Raw genomic sequence first — 14966 nt, 5'->3', positions numbered from 1 at the left:
TACTACGTCATACGGTAGCGACCATCGCAATACGACGCAACGCTCTCCGTTGTCACTCTTTTCAGAGTATAATGGCTGTTTCCGTCAACGAACCGCCAGAACTGACGCGTCTGGACAACGCTTCCAAATCTCACAAAAAAACGGTGCGGTGGCGTTTGCGGACGTGGCGTTTGCGAATTCTATGAATCGGGTGGCGTTTGCGGATTCTCATATTTTGACGGTGGCGATTGCGGACAGGCGGAACAGGGCCGGTGGACTTTGCGGACCAGAGAATTTCGGCGGTGGCGTTTGCGGACGGAGGGGTAGGCACCTACTTATCCTGCCCCCCACCCCTGCGCTGTATATTAAAGAGACAAATTACCGGAGAGGCTCTGGATTCCTTTTCGTGGATGTAGAATGAAAAAAATATTAGTATTAAACATTACTATTATATTAGTATAAAAACATATGAGCAGTGAACATACAGTAAATTTTTAAAAAAAGGCATATCAGAAATCGCAGGAAACTGAAAAATCGTCAGTTTCAGTCCATTTTTAGGATGAAAAACATGTTGTAAATTCTAATCCAAAATTACTGAAAGTTAAAAAATTACATACGGAAAATGGAAACACATTTTAATTTTTTGACTTTCAGTAATTTTGGATTAGAATTTACAACATGTTTTTCATCCTAAAAATGGACTGAAACTGACGATTTTTCAGTTTCTTGCGATTTCTGATATGCCTTTTTTTAAAAATTTACTGTATGTTCACTGCTCATATGTTTTTATACTAATATAATAGTAATGTTTAATACTAATATTTTTTTCATTCTACATCCACGAAAAGGAATCCAGAGCCTCTCCGGTAATTTGTCTCTTTAATATACAGCGCAGGGGTGGGGGGCAGGATAAGTAGGTGCCTACCCCTCCGTCCGCAAACGCCACCGCCGAAATTCTCTGGTCCGGAAAGTCCACCGGCCCTGTTCCGCCTGTCCGCAATCGCCACCGTCAAAATATGAGAATCCGCAAACGCCACCCGATTCTTAGAATCCGCAAACGCCACGTCCGCAAACGCCACCGCACCCAAAAAAACTACCCGACTTGAGGGTTAATCTTTTGAAATAAAGTGATTTCCTAGCAAAATCAGGCGACAGCGCTCGGTCCTCGGCGACACGAACGTCTGCGACTGAAAATGCGACGTGCGACCAATTGTGCAATATAATATTGGAAAGAGATTGCATCATGCGACACGCAATAGAATGTGGGTAATGTGGATGGACCCGATTCGATACCGAGAGCCGAAACTGGTTCAATGGTGACCCATTCTTTCGATTTCGGTGTGGATGTAATGAGGAATGGGATCCTGATCACTGATCGCATTACGCAGCGAAACCCGAGTCTAATAAAGCTGGTTGAATGTGCTGCATCAGGGAAAGATTACATGTTCATTTATGGGAAAGGTTCAAGAAGATTGCAGAATCAGGTATATTTACTTGGAAAGAAAGGCACGAACTCTGACTTTCTTAAACGATATGAAACAGTCTTTCTACCGATGGATGGGCTTTTTAGGAGCGTATAAAGTAGTCATCAAACGGTCTCTAAAACGAGTACAATTCATTGACGAATCCACGGCGGGTCGTAGAAGGAGCAAATCCCCTTGCTCGCCTGAAAGAGGAAGTAAAAGGGATGTGCTTTGAAATTTCGAAAATTTTCAGGGTGAGACTCTCCCCCCCTTCCTTTTACCCTCACATTTAAAGTGACTAGATCCGCCTAGGGTACAATAATATGAGGAAAGTAAACGGGAGGACGGCATGGAAATATTGAGTCTATTTCAAAATTCTTCCACGGTTAACATCCTGAAACGAGGTTCACTTGGCAAGAAGAAGATCTCGGACTCTCCAAACTATCCTTGAGTGGTGTGACATCCGTGATAAAATACGATCGCTCTCAGCACGCTTTGATGAATCTTCAGTTTTGCATTCCAAAAAAAAAATTTTAATAAGAGTTGAGAATAATAAAAGACTAATTTACGATAAAATTTTGGACTTAAATTTTAAAACAATCATCTTCACACACACAGGTGTAACCAAAAAAAATCAAATAATAATGAGACTACATTTTGTAACAGAGAACAACTATTTCTAGCTCATTTCTAAAATAACGCTGGTGCAATTAATTGGTTATCTGATACACTATACTTTAGATGACTCGAAAGTAGCAGTTTCTAACTGCAAAATGTAGTCCAATTAAATTTTTTTACTTCGAAAATGTGCCATCGCTAAGTCCGACCACCAAAAAAGCTTCGCGCCTTCGGTGTCAATACGCGTTACTCTTATAATATAATGTTACAGAATGAGACGAATAAGATGAAATGGTGTTTTCAAACAACAAAATTCAATTTAAAATAAGTCAAATCCTAAACTGGAATACATTCAATTCTAGTGTGAGCATTATTTTCCAAATATATTCAAGCGACCTCACTAACTGTCAGCTATGACCCCAGGGTCACGGAACCACCCACCGGAACGAAAATCCAGATCTCGCATCTCATTTAAACGCCCCGATCTGTAGATGGAAACGCGGAAGAGCGATTTTCTCGCTGCGAAAGGAAACTAGGAAACGCATCGCGGACAGCTCAACAAGTCGTAACTCCATCAGATGCAGTTGCACCGTCCGCGTCCCGGCTGAAGTGTCACCTCATCTCCTCCCGCCGCGTCGCACAATGGGTTCGTCAATGAGAGAATTCGGGACAAGAGGCGGAAACTTTGAAAACTCCGTTAGTACAAACGTCCCAGGTTTTAAAGTGGTTCCATCGGTTTCGTCGTATAGTTTCTTCCCAGAAACATCGCTTAAAATTTGAAATTAGACGAAAAATCCATAAAAATGATCAATTTTAATTAAAAACATTTTAAGTCCAGCGTCTCCGAAGTCTCGTTCATTGTGCGTCGGTGAGTGCATGACAGCGACAGCCGCCGCAGGTGGGCTGGGTGTCACGGTCCTCTGAGTCGGAGCACTCAGGGTCAACTCCTCCACCATACATCAGATGCCGTTGTCGAGCTTTTTGTCACACCTCTCATTTCATATTTCAACCCCTACTTTCTTTGTTCCTTGTTTCGTCTCGCCCGATTGTTGGAGTCAACGTTTGGATGCTGTGGAAGTCAAGGGTTCGGTACCGCCGTGATGAGGGGGATAAGTGAGATTCGGACGTTGCCTTCCTTTCGATGGAATATTTGAATTGGAGAAAAAGTATGGATACTTTCCACTATTTTCAATTTAAATAACTAATAGTTCAGGTAATATTTATTAAAAATCTGTGTATGTAAATTTGCAATGTAAAAGTATATACACTACGCTTTTTCTTGGAACGGAAGAATATTGTTGCTACACTTGAATAATGAAAAATCATGTTCTAAATAATGCTGGGATTTATAAGGCTCCGATATCAGCAAACGAACAAGAGGATCGAAATAGCTCACTTTGTGATGGTACGTGATGACAAGCAATAGTTGATAGGAAAACAAAATCAACGTGTTATGACTCCATTCAGTTTGATACAACTATTATAACTTCAGGGTAATGTGAGGTTGCAGCCGAATGAATTGACGGCGAAATTTGAAGTTAAAGGGCTTAACAAGGTAGTGTTGAATTCCTGACGTTCTGAACGAAAATCTCCAAAATTTCCTCATCCGTTTACTAGATTCACATGGACATTCTGAGTCAAAGTTGGAGGATGCCAAATTTAGATGTCTGAATTGCTTTTCGAAATTCCAAAATGCTGGCCATCTACCACGATTCAAAATATTTCCTTTTTACTGATACTCTTAACTTTCTCAACAATTCGGCCGAAATTCTCAAACACCCTTATAATTTTCATAAAAATTCCTCGATTGCCCCAAAATTCCTCACGCTCTTATAAAAAACCTTGAGAATCTGCCACTCTACCCTCAAATGAGCTTCTCTTTAGTTTCCCGGGGCGTCTTACACTAACCACGATGGACCATTCAAGGGTCATGAGTCATGCTCGTGAGTAGGACATTCTTTGCGTCGCTGCGAAGAATTTTTTTTTTAGGACTGAATGTGTGTGAGTGCGTCTCGAAGTCCCGTAAGATCAATGGACATTATTTCACAACCAAACGCACCACCACAACACTAGTTCGGCTCGGTGTTTACGGTCCTCCAGATGGTATTGTCTCGGGTCAGCGGCCGCGAGGAAAACAGCCCGCGCAACCTTGGATGTGAAAGGAAAACCGGAGAGATACGAGACGGAACCGAAGCCTCGGGCAAAAACCACTTAACCCCATCACAAAACCCTACGCAAATACGCCGTTTCGGCCGAGGATCGCGGATAGTAGGACGCGAAAACGAGGAGGCATGATATGCTAACTACAGTAATTCCCGACTCGGGCTTTGCAATCGAGCCCCAGATCCATACTCATTGTTCGAGTCCACTCGAGCGTCGTCCGCTGACCGGCCGCGACCGGATTCGATACGCGGATCGATATATTGCGCGGGGAACATAGGGCAGCGGGGGCAGCCGACGGTCGCGTCCGGTGATACATCGCGTTTCGCCGGCAGAATTGCATTCATCATTCGGGTGTCTGTCGGATGCCTCCAGTCCGTCCAGACTACGTCCTCACCTACTCCGACTCGGCGTTGGCAAACCGCACTTCTGAGCCCTGCACGAGCATGCTCGTGTAGAATGGATTCGATTGCTCGATCCGTAGATCGTGGGTGGGATGGTGTATGTGCTCCTTAAAACACGGTGTACACTCCAGCAGGCGCAGTATAGGCAATTTGCACGTCGGATGCGTAACCATGTAGCGCTTGAGGTATTCTACGAACGTTGAAGGCGCCGAGCTGTATGGAGACTTTAACGCTGACAATGAGTAGAAAAGTTAGATGGGGCGGACATGAACGGTTGCATGAGGTGAAACGAACGATACAACTGTTTTAACTTCAAAGTAACCCACAAAAGTGAAGGAAAATTGTGTCTCTTTTCGACAACTCAGAGACTTTAACGCAGAATGGTAAAGATGGATGGGACATTTTTCATATTTTTTTCAAACCTTTTTTTTTCATTTTATATTGAAAAGCTAAGCAAAAACTATGATTGTTTAGAAAAGTTCCCAACTCCCAAGGGGTAAGAATGTTCATACTTCACCATTAAACGGCTAAAAAAATTTGGATTTCGAACTTCGGGAGCCTTCGGGGGAACTAAATGGCATATGGGCAAAAAAAAACCCCAACGAATTCGGCTATATTCTATTTTCTTTTTTTTCGGCAGTTTGCCACTTTTGTAACGGGGAAAAATCACTCTTCCCGCCACATGGTTAGGAGGACACAGGGTTTCACTCAACTCTAGAAAATAACCGGACTTCGGGCGCCAACCTGTGTCTCCAACACCTACGGAAGCTCAGGGTTGGCTAGGGTCTGGGAAGCATACTACAATAACAATGCGGTAGTACAGGGATAATACAATTTATATCAAGAAAATACTACACAACATTGAGAAATACAAGCACTACAAAATCTATTGCAGCATAAACCACAAACTACATTCAGGCCAAACTGAATTTAGCAAGATTCGAAATGCAAAATATGCAGACTTGAGAAATGCAAGCCATACCGAAACAAATGAAGCTAAAGCTACAAAAGATAATCAAGCATACATGGGAAATACAGTATGACAAATGCAAGTGATATAATGGTAATTGCAATAAGGAGCTACCGGCGATAACCGGTCTCAAAGGACAACATACAGAGTGAACATACAAGCAAAACAAAACAATTCAGCATGTCACTACAAGTGAAAATCTGCAGAAAGAGATAATATGGAATGAAAAATACAAGCGATACAAGACAATTCAGCATGACAGTATAAGTGAAAATCTGCAGAAAAAGAGACAATACGGATTGAAAAATACAAGCGATACAAGACAATTCAGCATGACACTATAAGTGAAAATTTGCAGAAAAAGAGACAATACGGAATGAAAAATACAAGCGATACAAGACAATTCAGCATGACACTATAAGTGAAAATTTGCAGAAAAAGAGACAATACGGAATGAAAAATACAAGCGATACAAGACAATTCAGCATGACACTATAAGTGAAAATTTGCAGAAAAAGAGACAATACGGGATGAAAAATACAAGCGATACAAGACAATTCAGCATGACACTATAAGTGAAAATTTGCAGAAAAAGAGACAATACGGGATGAAAAATACAAGCGATACAAGACAATTCAGCATGACACTATAAGTGAAAATTTGCAGAAAAAGAGACAATACGGGATGAAAAATACAAGCGATACAAGACAATTCAGCATGACACTATAAGTGAAAATTTGCAGAAAAAGAGACAATACGGGATGAAAAATACAAGCGATACAAGACAATTCAGCATGACACTATAAGTGAAAATTTGCAGAAAAAGAGACAATACGGGATGAAAAATACAAGCGATACAAGACAATTCAGCATGACACTATAAGTGAAAATTTGCAGAAAAAGAGACAATACGGGATGAAAAATACAAGCGATACAAGACAATTCAGCATGACGCTATAAGTGAAAATTTGCAGAAAAAGAGACAATACAGAACACACAGCGGAAAGCACGGTTGGCGGTTGGAGGCGATGATAAACGGCGGTGTGAGTCAGGCTGAGCCTCAGGTGATGGCTGGTGTGCCGAGGCTTTGATGCTCCGATAGTAATGAGCGGGACGGCTATGTGGACGCAGGCGCTATTCACGTGACGTTTCACGTACTGCGTCACCCTGGTACCTGATATTTGATGAGAGTGGGTGGGGCGATCTCGGTTGCCTTGCTTTCTTGCACCACACTCTGGGCCTCGTGGCTCAATTCACTATCCGCCTGATAACTCCTCAATTCCGCGATCGAATGTGATACCTAATCACGAGGAACACAGTTGCACAACACAAATCGACGGCTAGCTATGACTTTTGCAAAAGAAACGCACTTCACACAACTTTTCGGTACCTAATATTTCGCCGGCTTCGCAACGATACGGAACGGAACGGGATGGCATAAAAACAAGAACAAACTCTGTTTTTTTTCTTCTTATTCCATTGATTCTCAAGTTCACGGTTTGAGCTTTTCCGGCCAGACCGCGCGCTATCCGCTTCGTAAGCAGACGCGATCTGGCGGGAGATTCAGATCGCGTCACATCCCCCCTACTTGATGAGGGGCGAACGCGCCTCATACTTCTTGAGATCACTAACATGGGCTCGCACAGTTTTATGGGGTACTCCTTCTTTCGTTAACTCCACGATATTTTCTGAAATAAATGTTTCGATCTTATACGGTCCCTCATAGCGTGGGGCTAATTTTGCTGAGAAGTGTGCCGCCTTATTCGATAGGATATGTTGCTTTTTCACGACGAGGTTTCCAACCTTGAATCCGTGAGGTCTTCTGCGTAGGTCATAATGGCGTTTCTGTCGCTGATTGGATTCCATCATGTATCGGCTCACTGCGTCATAAATGTCTTTCAGTTTGTGGAACCTGTTTGCCAATTTCTTTGGGTCCCCTGGTGTTATTTGGAGGGGTTCTTCTTCTATTTGTCGAAGTGTGGCCGGTGGTTTCGGGTGTCTACCATAATTAAGGAAAGCTGGGGCGAATTTCGTTGTTTCATTGATAGTTGTGTTCATTGCCCAGCAAAATTCTGGAAGGAACTTATCCCAGTCCTTTTGGTGTTCGCTTACAAATGACCGGATGATCCCTTTAAATGTCCGGTTATAACGTTCTGTTGGGTTGGCTTGCGGGTGGTAAGGCGGTGTAAACTGGATCCTAATTCCATATCCATCACAGAGGTGTCGAAAGATAGTACTGTCGAATTGGCTCCCATTGTCACAGACAACTACCTCCGGTGCTCCCCATCTGTAGAGTACGTTCTTGCGGAATGCATCATCCACGGTCTCGGCAGTTGCCCTCCTTAGAGGCGTCGCTTCGATTTGTTTCGTAAATAAATCAACGAATACCACGATATAGATAAAACCTTGGGAACTACGTGGGAATGGTCCCATTAGGTCCGTAGATACAACAGTCCAAGGTTCCTCGACGATGTGGCTTGACATTAGGCCAACTGGTTTCTTCTGCTCGGGTTTGATCTTCTGGCAGACATCACAGGAGCGGACATAATCTGCGACATCCTGGAACATGCCCGGCCAATAGTACTGCTGGTATACCCGATGGTATGTTTTGACAATTCCCAAATGTCCTGCATCAGGGCGGTCGTGGGATTCGGCTAGAATATATTGGCGCATTGATAGGGGTACTACAAGTTTCCAGTTCAACGTGTTGTTTTCTTCGTCCTCCAAAATCAGTTCCAGCGGGTTAAATCGATGGCAGTAGAGTGAGTTTCCTCTGACTTGGAAGTCCGGGTATTTCTCTGGTTTAGCTAGTACAGCTTTGATACGGCGCTGATACCATTCATCGCCCTCTAGATCTTCCTCGCCAATCGCCATGATCTCCTCCATATCCGATTCACCATCTCTCTCCAAACGTGATAAGGCGTCCGGGACGTGATGGTCTGCCCCTTTTCGATGCTTGATCTCAAAGTCGTGACTTTGAAGTTCCATGGCCCATCTGGCTAACCTACTATTCGGGTCTTTCAACGACATTAACCATTTTAGGCTGTGATGGTCTGTTATGACAATGAAATGGTATCCTTCGAGATATGGGCGGAAAAGGCGGACTGCCCAAACAACTCCTAAACATTCTTGCTCCGTCACCGTGTATTTCGTCTCTGCTTGTTGAAGTGTTCGGCTAGCGTATGTGACTACCTTTTCACCTTCTTCATGTTGTTGACTCAAGACGGCTCCGAGGCCGGTCCCACTTGCATCCGTTTGGACTTGGAAGATCTTCGTGAAATCTGGCCGCGCTAGGATAGGTGGTGAGGTAAGGAGTTCTTTAAGCTTGTCGAAACTGTCTTGTTGTTCAAAAGACCAGTTCCATTTCTCGTTCTTTCGAAGTAGGCGTGTTAGTGGCGCGCAAATCGAAGAGAACTGTGGGATGAAACGACGGTACCATGAGCACATACCAATAAAACTTCTTAGTTTTTTAATGTTATTCGGAGGGATTAGCTCTAAGATTGGTGCAATCTTATCTGGGTCTGGGGATAAACCTTCGGCTGTAACAAGAAAGCCCAAGTATTTAATCTCTGGGCAGAAAAATTGACATTTTTCGAAGTTCACCATCAGGTTCGCGTCACGTAGGATCTGCAGAATTTGCCTCAGAACTCGTATATGTGTTTCAAAATCCTCACTTATTATGATTATATCATCAAGATAGATATATGCGTATGGTTCTAGCTCGGGTCCAATGAGGAAGTCTCCTAATCGTTGAAATGTTGCTCCTGAATTGCATAATCCATATGGCATGACTTTGAACTGGAAATGTCCAAAACCTGGGATTGAGTAGGCAGTGTATTGCTTGCTGTCGGGTGCTAATGGTATTTGCCAGTAAGCGTGTTTGAGGTCAATCTTTGAGAAGTATTTTGCATGAGATAGTCTATCTAAGATGTCTTCCATTCGAGGTAAGGGATATGCGTCTTTGCGTGTTACCGAATTCAATTTACGAAAGTCCAAGCAGAAACGCCAAGTACCGTCATCCTTTTTCACCATAGCGATTGGGTTATTCCATGGGCTATTGGATTTTTCAACTACATCTTTTTGCAGCATTTCCTTGGTCTCTGTGATGGTCGCCTCCTGTAATACAGGTGACATTCGGTAATTCCATTGACGGATAGGCTCCTGGGTTGTAACTTCGATCTTGTGCTCAGCCAAGTCCGTTCGACCTTTTACGGAATGAAATTTCTTCATTTCCTCTTCAATAAAGTCGTGGGCTGTCGTTCTTTGGACGTCGCTAAGGAATGCTAGGGAGGGAACATCCAGTCCTGCTGTTGGTTTGAAAGTGACGAATTTCCTCCAGATGTTACTATCTTCCGATCCTATGTGGTATGTTTCATTCCCTGAATCAATTTGCATCCGAAGTGCTGTTAAGGAGTCTTTACCGAGAATCATTGGCACGTGTAACTCCGGGAGGATAGAGAATTCCAGCTTTATATCTACTGAACCGACACGAGTAGTTATCTCAGTTTCGCCTTGAAGTTCAACCTGATATCCGTTAGCGAGAGTGACGTGAGTCCGTCTTGGAGCTTGGAGGGTACATCCTAATTTGCTGAGCCTTCTCCAAGTCTGTGAGCTGATATATGAGCGCGAGGCTCCGGTGTCAATCAGGCCCATCACTTCAGTGTCCTGTACTTTAATAGGGAGGTACCATCTTGCGTCCCTATTGAAGATAGATCCAACAGCCGTTCCCGAGTGGGATGATGTATCCTGGTCCTGTGTTTGATCGTCGGGCGGGATTTCTGAAATGATGGAAGCAGTTGGCGTGGGATGACTTCCCTTGTTGCGGCAACGGGGACAGGATTTTACGGTCACTCCTTTTTCTCCACATCTGTAACAGAAATGGCTTCTTGGTTGCGGACACTCGCTGAAACGATGATCAGCACCATTACAGTTCCAGCAACTTGAGTTTCGAGTTGATGTGGTGGTTGGGCGTGAAAAGTTTGAATTTTCTTGGCGGTTGCTTTTAGGCTGGTCTTCCTGACTGATCCCTGCTAATTGTACTATGGGTTGACGCTGCGTAGTGGTAGCTGGTTTAGGCGGGGCCGTGAGGGCTAGTGTCTGCGGTATTAAAACCTTCTCTATGTTTGGCTTGCGGGAGTCATACGCCGTGTCTGGAAAACTGGCTTGAGCAGGATTGGGGGGTGGTTTGTATCCCATCATCTGTCTCAGGACCAACTCGTAACTTGTAGCCTGCGCAATGAGGGCAGTGATGGACGTAACCTCATGTGGCTTTACATACAACCGATAATCCGGACGAAGATTCCTGTAGATAAGCTTTAGTTTCTTCTCTTCTGAGTAGGTTCCGAGTCTTCTCAAGATCGTCGAAATCGCTATAACGTAGTCTTGTACTCGCTCGTTCGGGCCTTGGGTTCTGTTTCTGGCTTCTTCTTCAAGCCTCTCCTCATAATTTGGAGGAAAGTACATTGCTCTAAATTCTTGAAGGAAATCTTCCCATGAACACCATGGATCGCGAGGCATTCGATACCATAATAGAGCATCTCCGGTAAGAACTTCGGGGATTGCCCTGAATAGAGTCTCGTCAGGTAATTCGTATTCTTCTTTTAGTTCACCCAGCCTCTCAACAAATGCGATCGCTTTGGCTGGGGAGCCATCGAAACGGAGGCCCCATTTTCTGACTCGATCTAAAAGGTTCTGCTTATCCTTGTTGGTCAAAGCTCTGGAACGTGGTTCAACGGCGAGTTGGGCTAACTGCTGCTGGATGGCCTGAAGATGAGGCACCTGGTTGCTAGGTGGCATGAAGTTCTGCCTTGCTTGTTGAACGATGACCTCCTGAAGACCTCGCAATTCCTCCCTAAGATCTTGAAATTCCTGCCTCGATACCATCTCAGGGGAATCTTGGGGCCGCAACATATTGCCGCTAAGTCTGGAGTTGTGATCGGGATTCGACTGATGAGCTTCTGGAATTATAACATTAGCTGCTTCGTATCTGTCCAAAAACTCTCTTACACCACTCATGTCCTCGCGTGTCCTATGAATTTCTTGTCGAGCTTCTGCCATGGCCAGGCCGAGGGTGGCAATTTTTTCTTCGAAAGCTAAGGTATCTGAGTTGTGGGGGTGCTCACCGAGCATTTCTGGGTCGTCTTCCAGGGTTGCTCCCTGCATTACTCTGATATTTCGGTGAGGGTCCGGCGGCTGCTGTGGTATCCTAACGGATGGTTGCAAAACAGTCTCTGGAGCAGTCGGTCGTCTCACTTGACGCATAGGTTCCAAACGGAAAGAAATCTTCTGTTGGAGACTGACCGCGTCATTGTACATAGTCGCGCACTTTTCATACTCTGGTCCCCTGTTGGGGAGTAAACGCTCCAATCGGAGTACCAGGTGACATATTCTGGAGTAGAGGCGTTTCGCGTCCCTTGTGGATGTTTCATCGTCCAAATCCTGAAAGATATCATCCAGCTCCATCAATAGTCGTCCGCACTCTTCGACTTCTTCTAACGTAGAAAGTTTTCCAACACATAATGAGTCAACAGGTCGTTCTCGGTTGTCGACCATCCTCTGGCGGCGTGTGTGGGCATCTCCTTCACATGATAGACCACGGATACGAAGTTCATACAAAATTTCATCCCGGTGCAAATCGTAAAAGTTAGGGAGCCCCATCGTGCGTCTGAAAACTTAACCTAAACCTAAATTACTACACAAAAAAAATTACAAATCATACACTTTAAGGTCCCAGTTCGGGCGCCATTTTTGTAACGGGGAAAAATCACTCTTCCCGCCACATGGTTAGGAGGACACAGGGTTTCACTCAACTCTAGAAAATAACCGGACTTCGGGCGCCAACCTGTGTCTCCAACACCTACGGAAGCTCAGGGTTGGCTAGGGTCTGGGAAGCATACTACAATAACAATGCGGTAGTACAGGGATAATACAATTTATATCAAGAAAATACTACACAACATTGAGAAATACAAGCACTACAAAATCTATTGCAGCATAAACCACAAACTACATTCAGGCCAAACTGAATTTAGCAAGATTCGAAATGCAAAATATGCAGACTTGAGAAATGCAAGCCATACCGAAACAAATGAAGCTAAAGCTACAAAAGATAATCAAGCATACATGGGAAATACAGTATGACAAATGCAAGTGATATAATGGTAATTGCAATAAGGAGCTACCGGCGATAACCGGTCTCAAAGGACAACATACAGAGTGAACATACAAGCAAAACAAAACAATTCAGCATGTCACTACAAGTGAAAATCTGCAGAAAGAGATAATATGGAATGAAAAATACAAGCGATACAAGACAATTCAGCATGACAGTATAAGTGAAAATCTGCAGAAAAAGAGACAATACGGATTGAAAAATACAAGCGATACAAGACAATTCAGCATGACACTATAAGTGAAAATTTGCAGAAAAAGAGACAATACGGAATGAAAAATACAAGCGATACAAGACAATTCAGCATGACACTATAAGTGAAAATTTGCAGAAAAAGAGACAATACGGAATGAAAAATACAAGCGATACAAGACAATTCAGCATGACACTATAAGTGAAAATTTGCAGAAAAAGAGACAATACGGGATGAAAAATACAAGCGATACAAGACAATTCAGCATGACACTATAAGTGAAAATTTGCAGAAAAAGAGACAATACGGGATGAAAAATACAAGCGATACAAGACAATTCAGCATGACACTATAAGTGAAAATTTGCAGAAAAAGAGACAATACGGGATGAAAAATACAAGCGATACAAGACAATTCAGCATGACACTATAAGTGAAAATTTGCAGAAAAAGAGACAATACGGGATGAAAAATACAAGCGATACAAGACAATTCAGCATGACACTATAAGTGAAAATTTGCAGAAAAAGAGACAATACGGGATGAAAAATACAAGCGATACAAGACAATTCAGCATGACACTATAAGTGAAAATTTGCAGAAAAAGAGACAATACGGGATGAAAAATACAAGCGATACAAGACAATTCAGCATGACGCTATAAGTGAAAATTTGCAGAAAAAGAGACAATACAGAACACACAGCGGAAAGCACGGTTGGCGGTTGGAGGCGATGATAAACGGCGGTGTGAGTCAGGCTGAGCCTCAGGTGATGGCTGGTGTGCCGAGGCTTTGATGCTCCGATAGTAATGAGCGGGACGGCTATGTGGACGCAGGCGCTATTCACGTGACGTTTCACGTACTGCGTCACCCTGGTACCTGATATTTGATGAGAGTGGGTGGGGCGATCTCGGTTGCCTTGCTTTCTTGCACCACACTCTGGGCCTCGTGGCTCAATTCACTATCCGCCTGATAACTCCTCAATTCCGCGATCGAATGTGATACCTAATCACGAGGAACACAGTTGCACAACACAAATCGACGGCTAGCTATGACTTTTGCAAAAGAAACGCACTTCACACAACTTTTCGGTACCTAATATTTCGCCGGCTTCGCAACGATACGGAACGGAACGGGATGGCATAAAAACAAGAACAAACTCTGTTTTTTTTCTTCTTATTCCATTGATTCTCAAGTTCACGGTTTGAGCTTTTCCGGCCAGACCGCGCGCTATCCGCTTCGTAAGCAGACGCGATCTGGCGGGAGATTCAGATCGCGTCACACTTTTCAAACAATCAATTTGACTACGGGAGGGGTAACTTAAGGGTAGTGGGAACATCTGAATGTTGCCAAATTGCATCCGATGTAACATGGATTTTTAAAAAAATGCTGTTTCTTTAAAAATTTCAGGAAAAATCAGCATATTTTCTAATTTACCCAAAATATAAAGGAAAAATATTCACGACTTACTTTAGAAATAAGTATTTCATCTGGGGAAATTTGGCAACATCCAAGCTCGCATGGTGTTTTTCCTTAGCTTCGGGTGGACGTGGAAACAAGATGCGTTTGCTGAACCGCGAACAGCGCGTACTTACTGAAGCATCCTGTCGTCTTGTCCGGACGGATCGACGGAAACCCCCGGGGCCGACTGATAGTCCATCGTCCAAATAAGAGCCCGGAGTAAAGAGCCTCAGTTGAATAACTAATTATCAAGTTCCGCCGGGCCCCGTCCACGAAACGATGTATCGGACATCGGAAGCCATTAGATCATCCTTACTTAGCCAACTGCTGAACCAAGGAGAACTCGGCAATTTTTCCACAGGAGCATGAATAAAGAACTGCCGGTGAGCATGCAAGCCTGCATTCAGTTTCACCCCCAAAATTGTAAGAAAACTGCGCTTACAAAAAAACTGAGCTTGTTAATTATTGCGGAATGATTAACGCCCGGTGCTTTCTTGAAATTTTTCCAGTGCTTTTCCTGTTTTTAGAAAAGATAAGCAGGAGAGAACT

At 43.7% G+C, this 14966-nt stretch overlaps 2 protein-coding genes across 3 annotated transcripts in view; both read right to left on the bottom strand.

Moving 5' to 3' along the window:
* Positions 1-14233, bottom strand: part of Arc2 (Activity-regulated cytoskeleton associated protein 2) — a 51950-nt gene extending 37717 nt beyond the window's left edge. Inside the window, exon 1 of one of the 2 annotated variants that reach the window (XM_072300358.1) lies at positions 6593-14233. In XM_072300358.1, coding sequence (XP_072156459.1) covers positions 7179-12251 — 5073 coding nt within the window. In that variant the 5' untranslated portion in view covers positions 12252-14233 and the 3' untranslated portion in view covers positions 6593-7178. The remainder of the gene's footprint in view (positions 1-6592) is intronic. The other variant, XM_072300359.1, reaches the window with a different exon arrangement.
* The window catches only part of LOC109042212 (uncharacterized), a 203116-nt gene that overhangs the window by 112826 nt on the left and 75324 nt on the right, over positions 1-14966 (bottom strand). The window lies entirely within an intron of this gene.

This window comes from Bemisia tabaci, chromosome 5 (genome assembly GCF_918797505.1).
Source record: "Bemisia tabaci chromosome 5, PGI_BMITA_v3".
NCBI lineage: Eukaryota > Metazoa > Arthropoda > Insecta > Hemiptera > Aleyrodidae > Bemisia > Bemisia tabaci.
The sequence above is the reverse complement of the archived record's forward strand: the minus strand, read 5'-3'. Positions and strand labels throughout refer to the sequence as shown.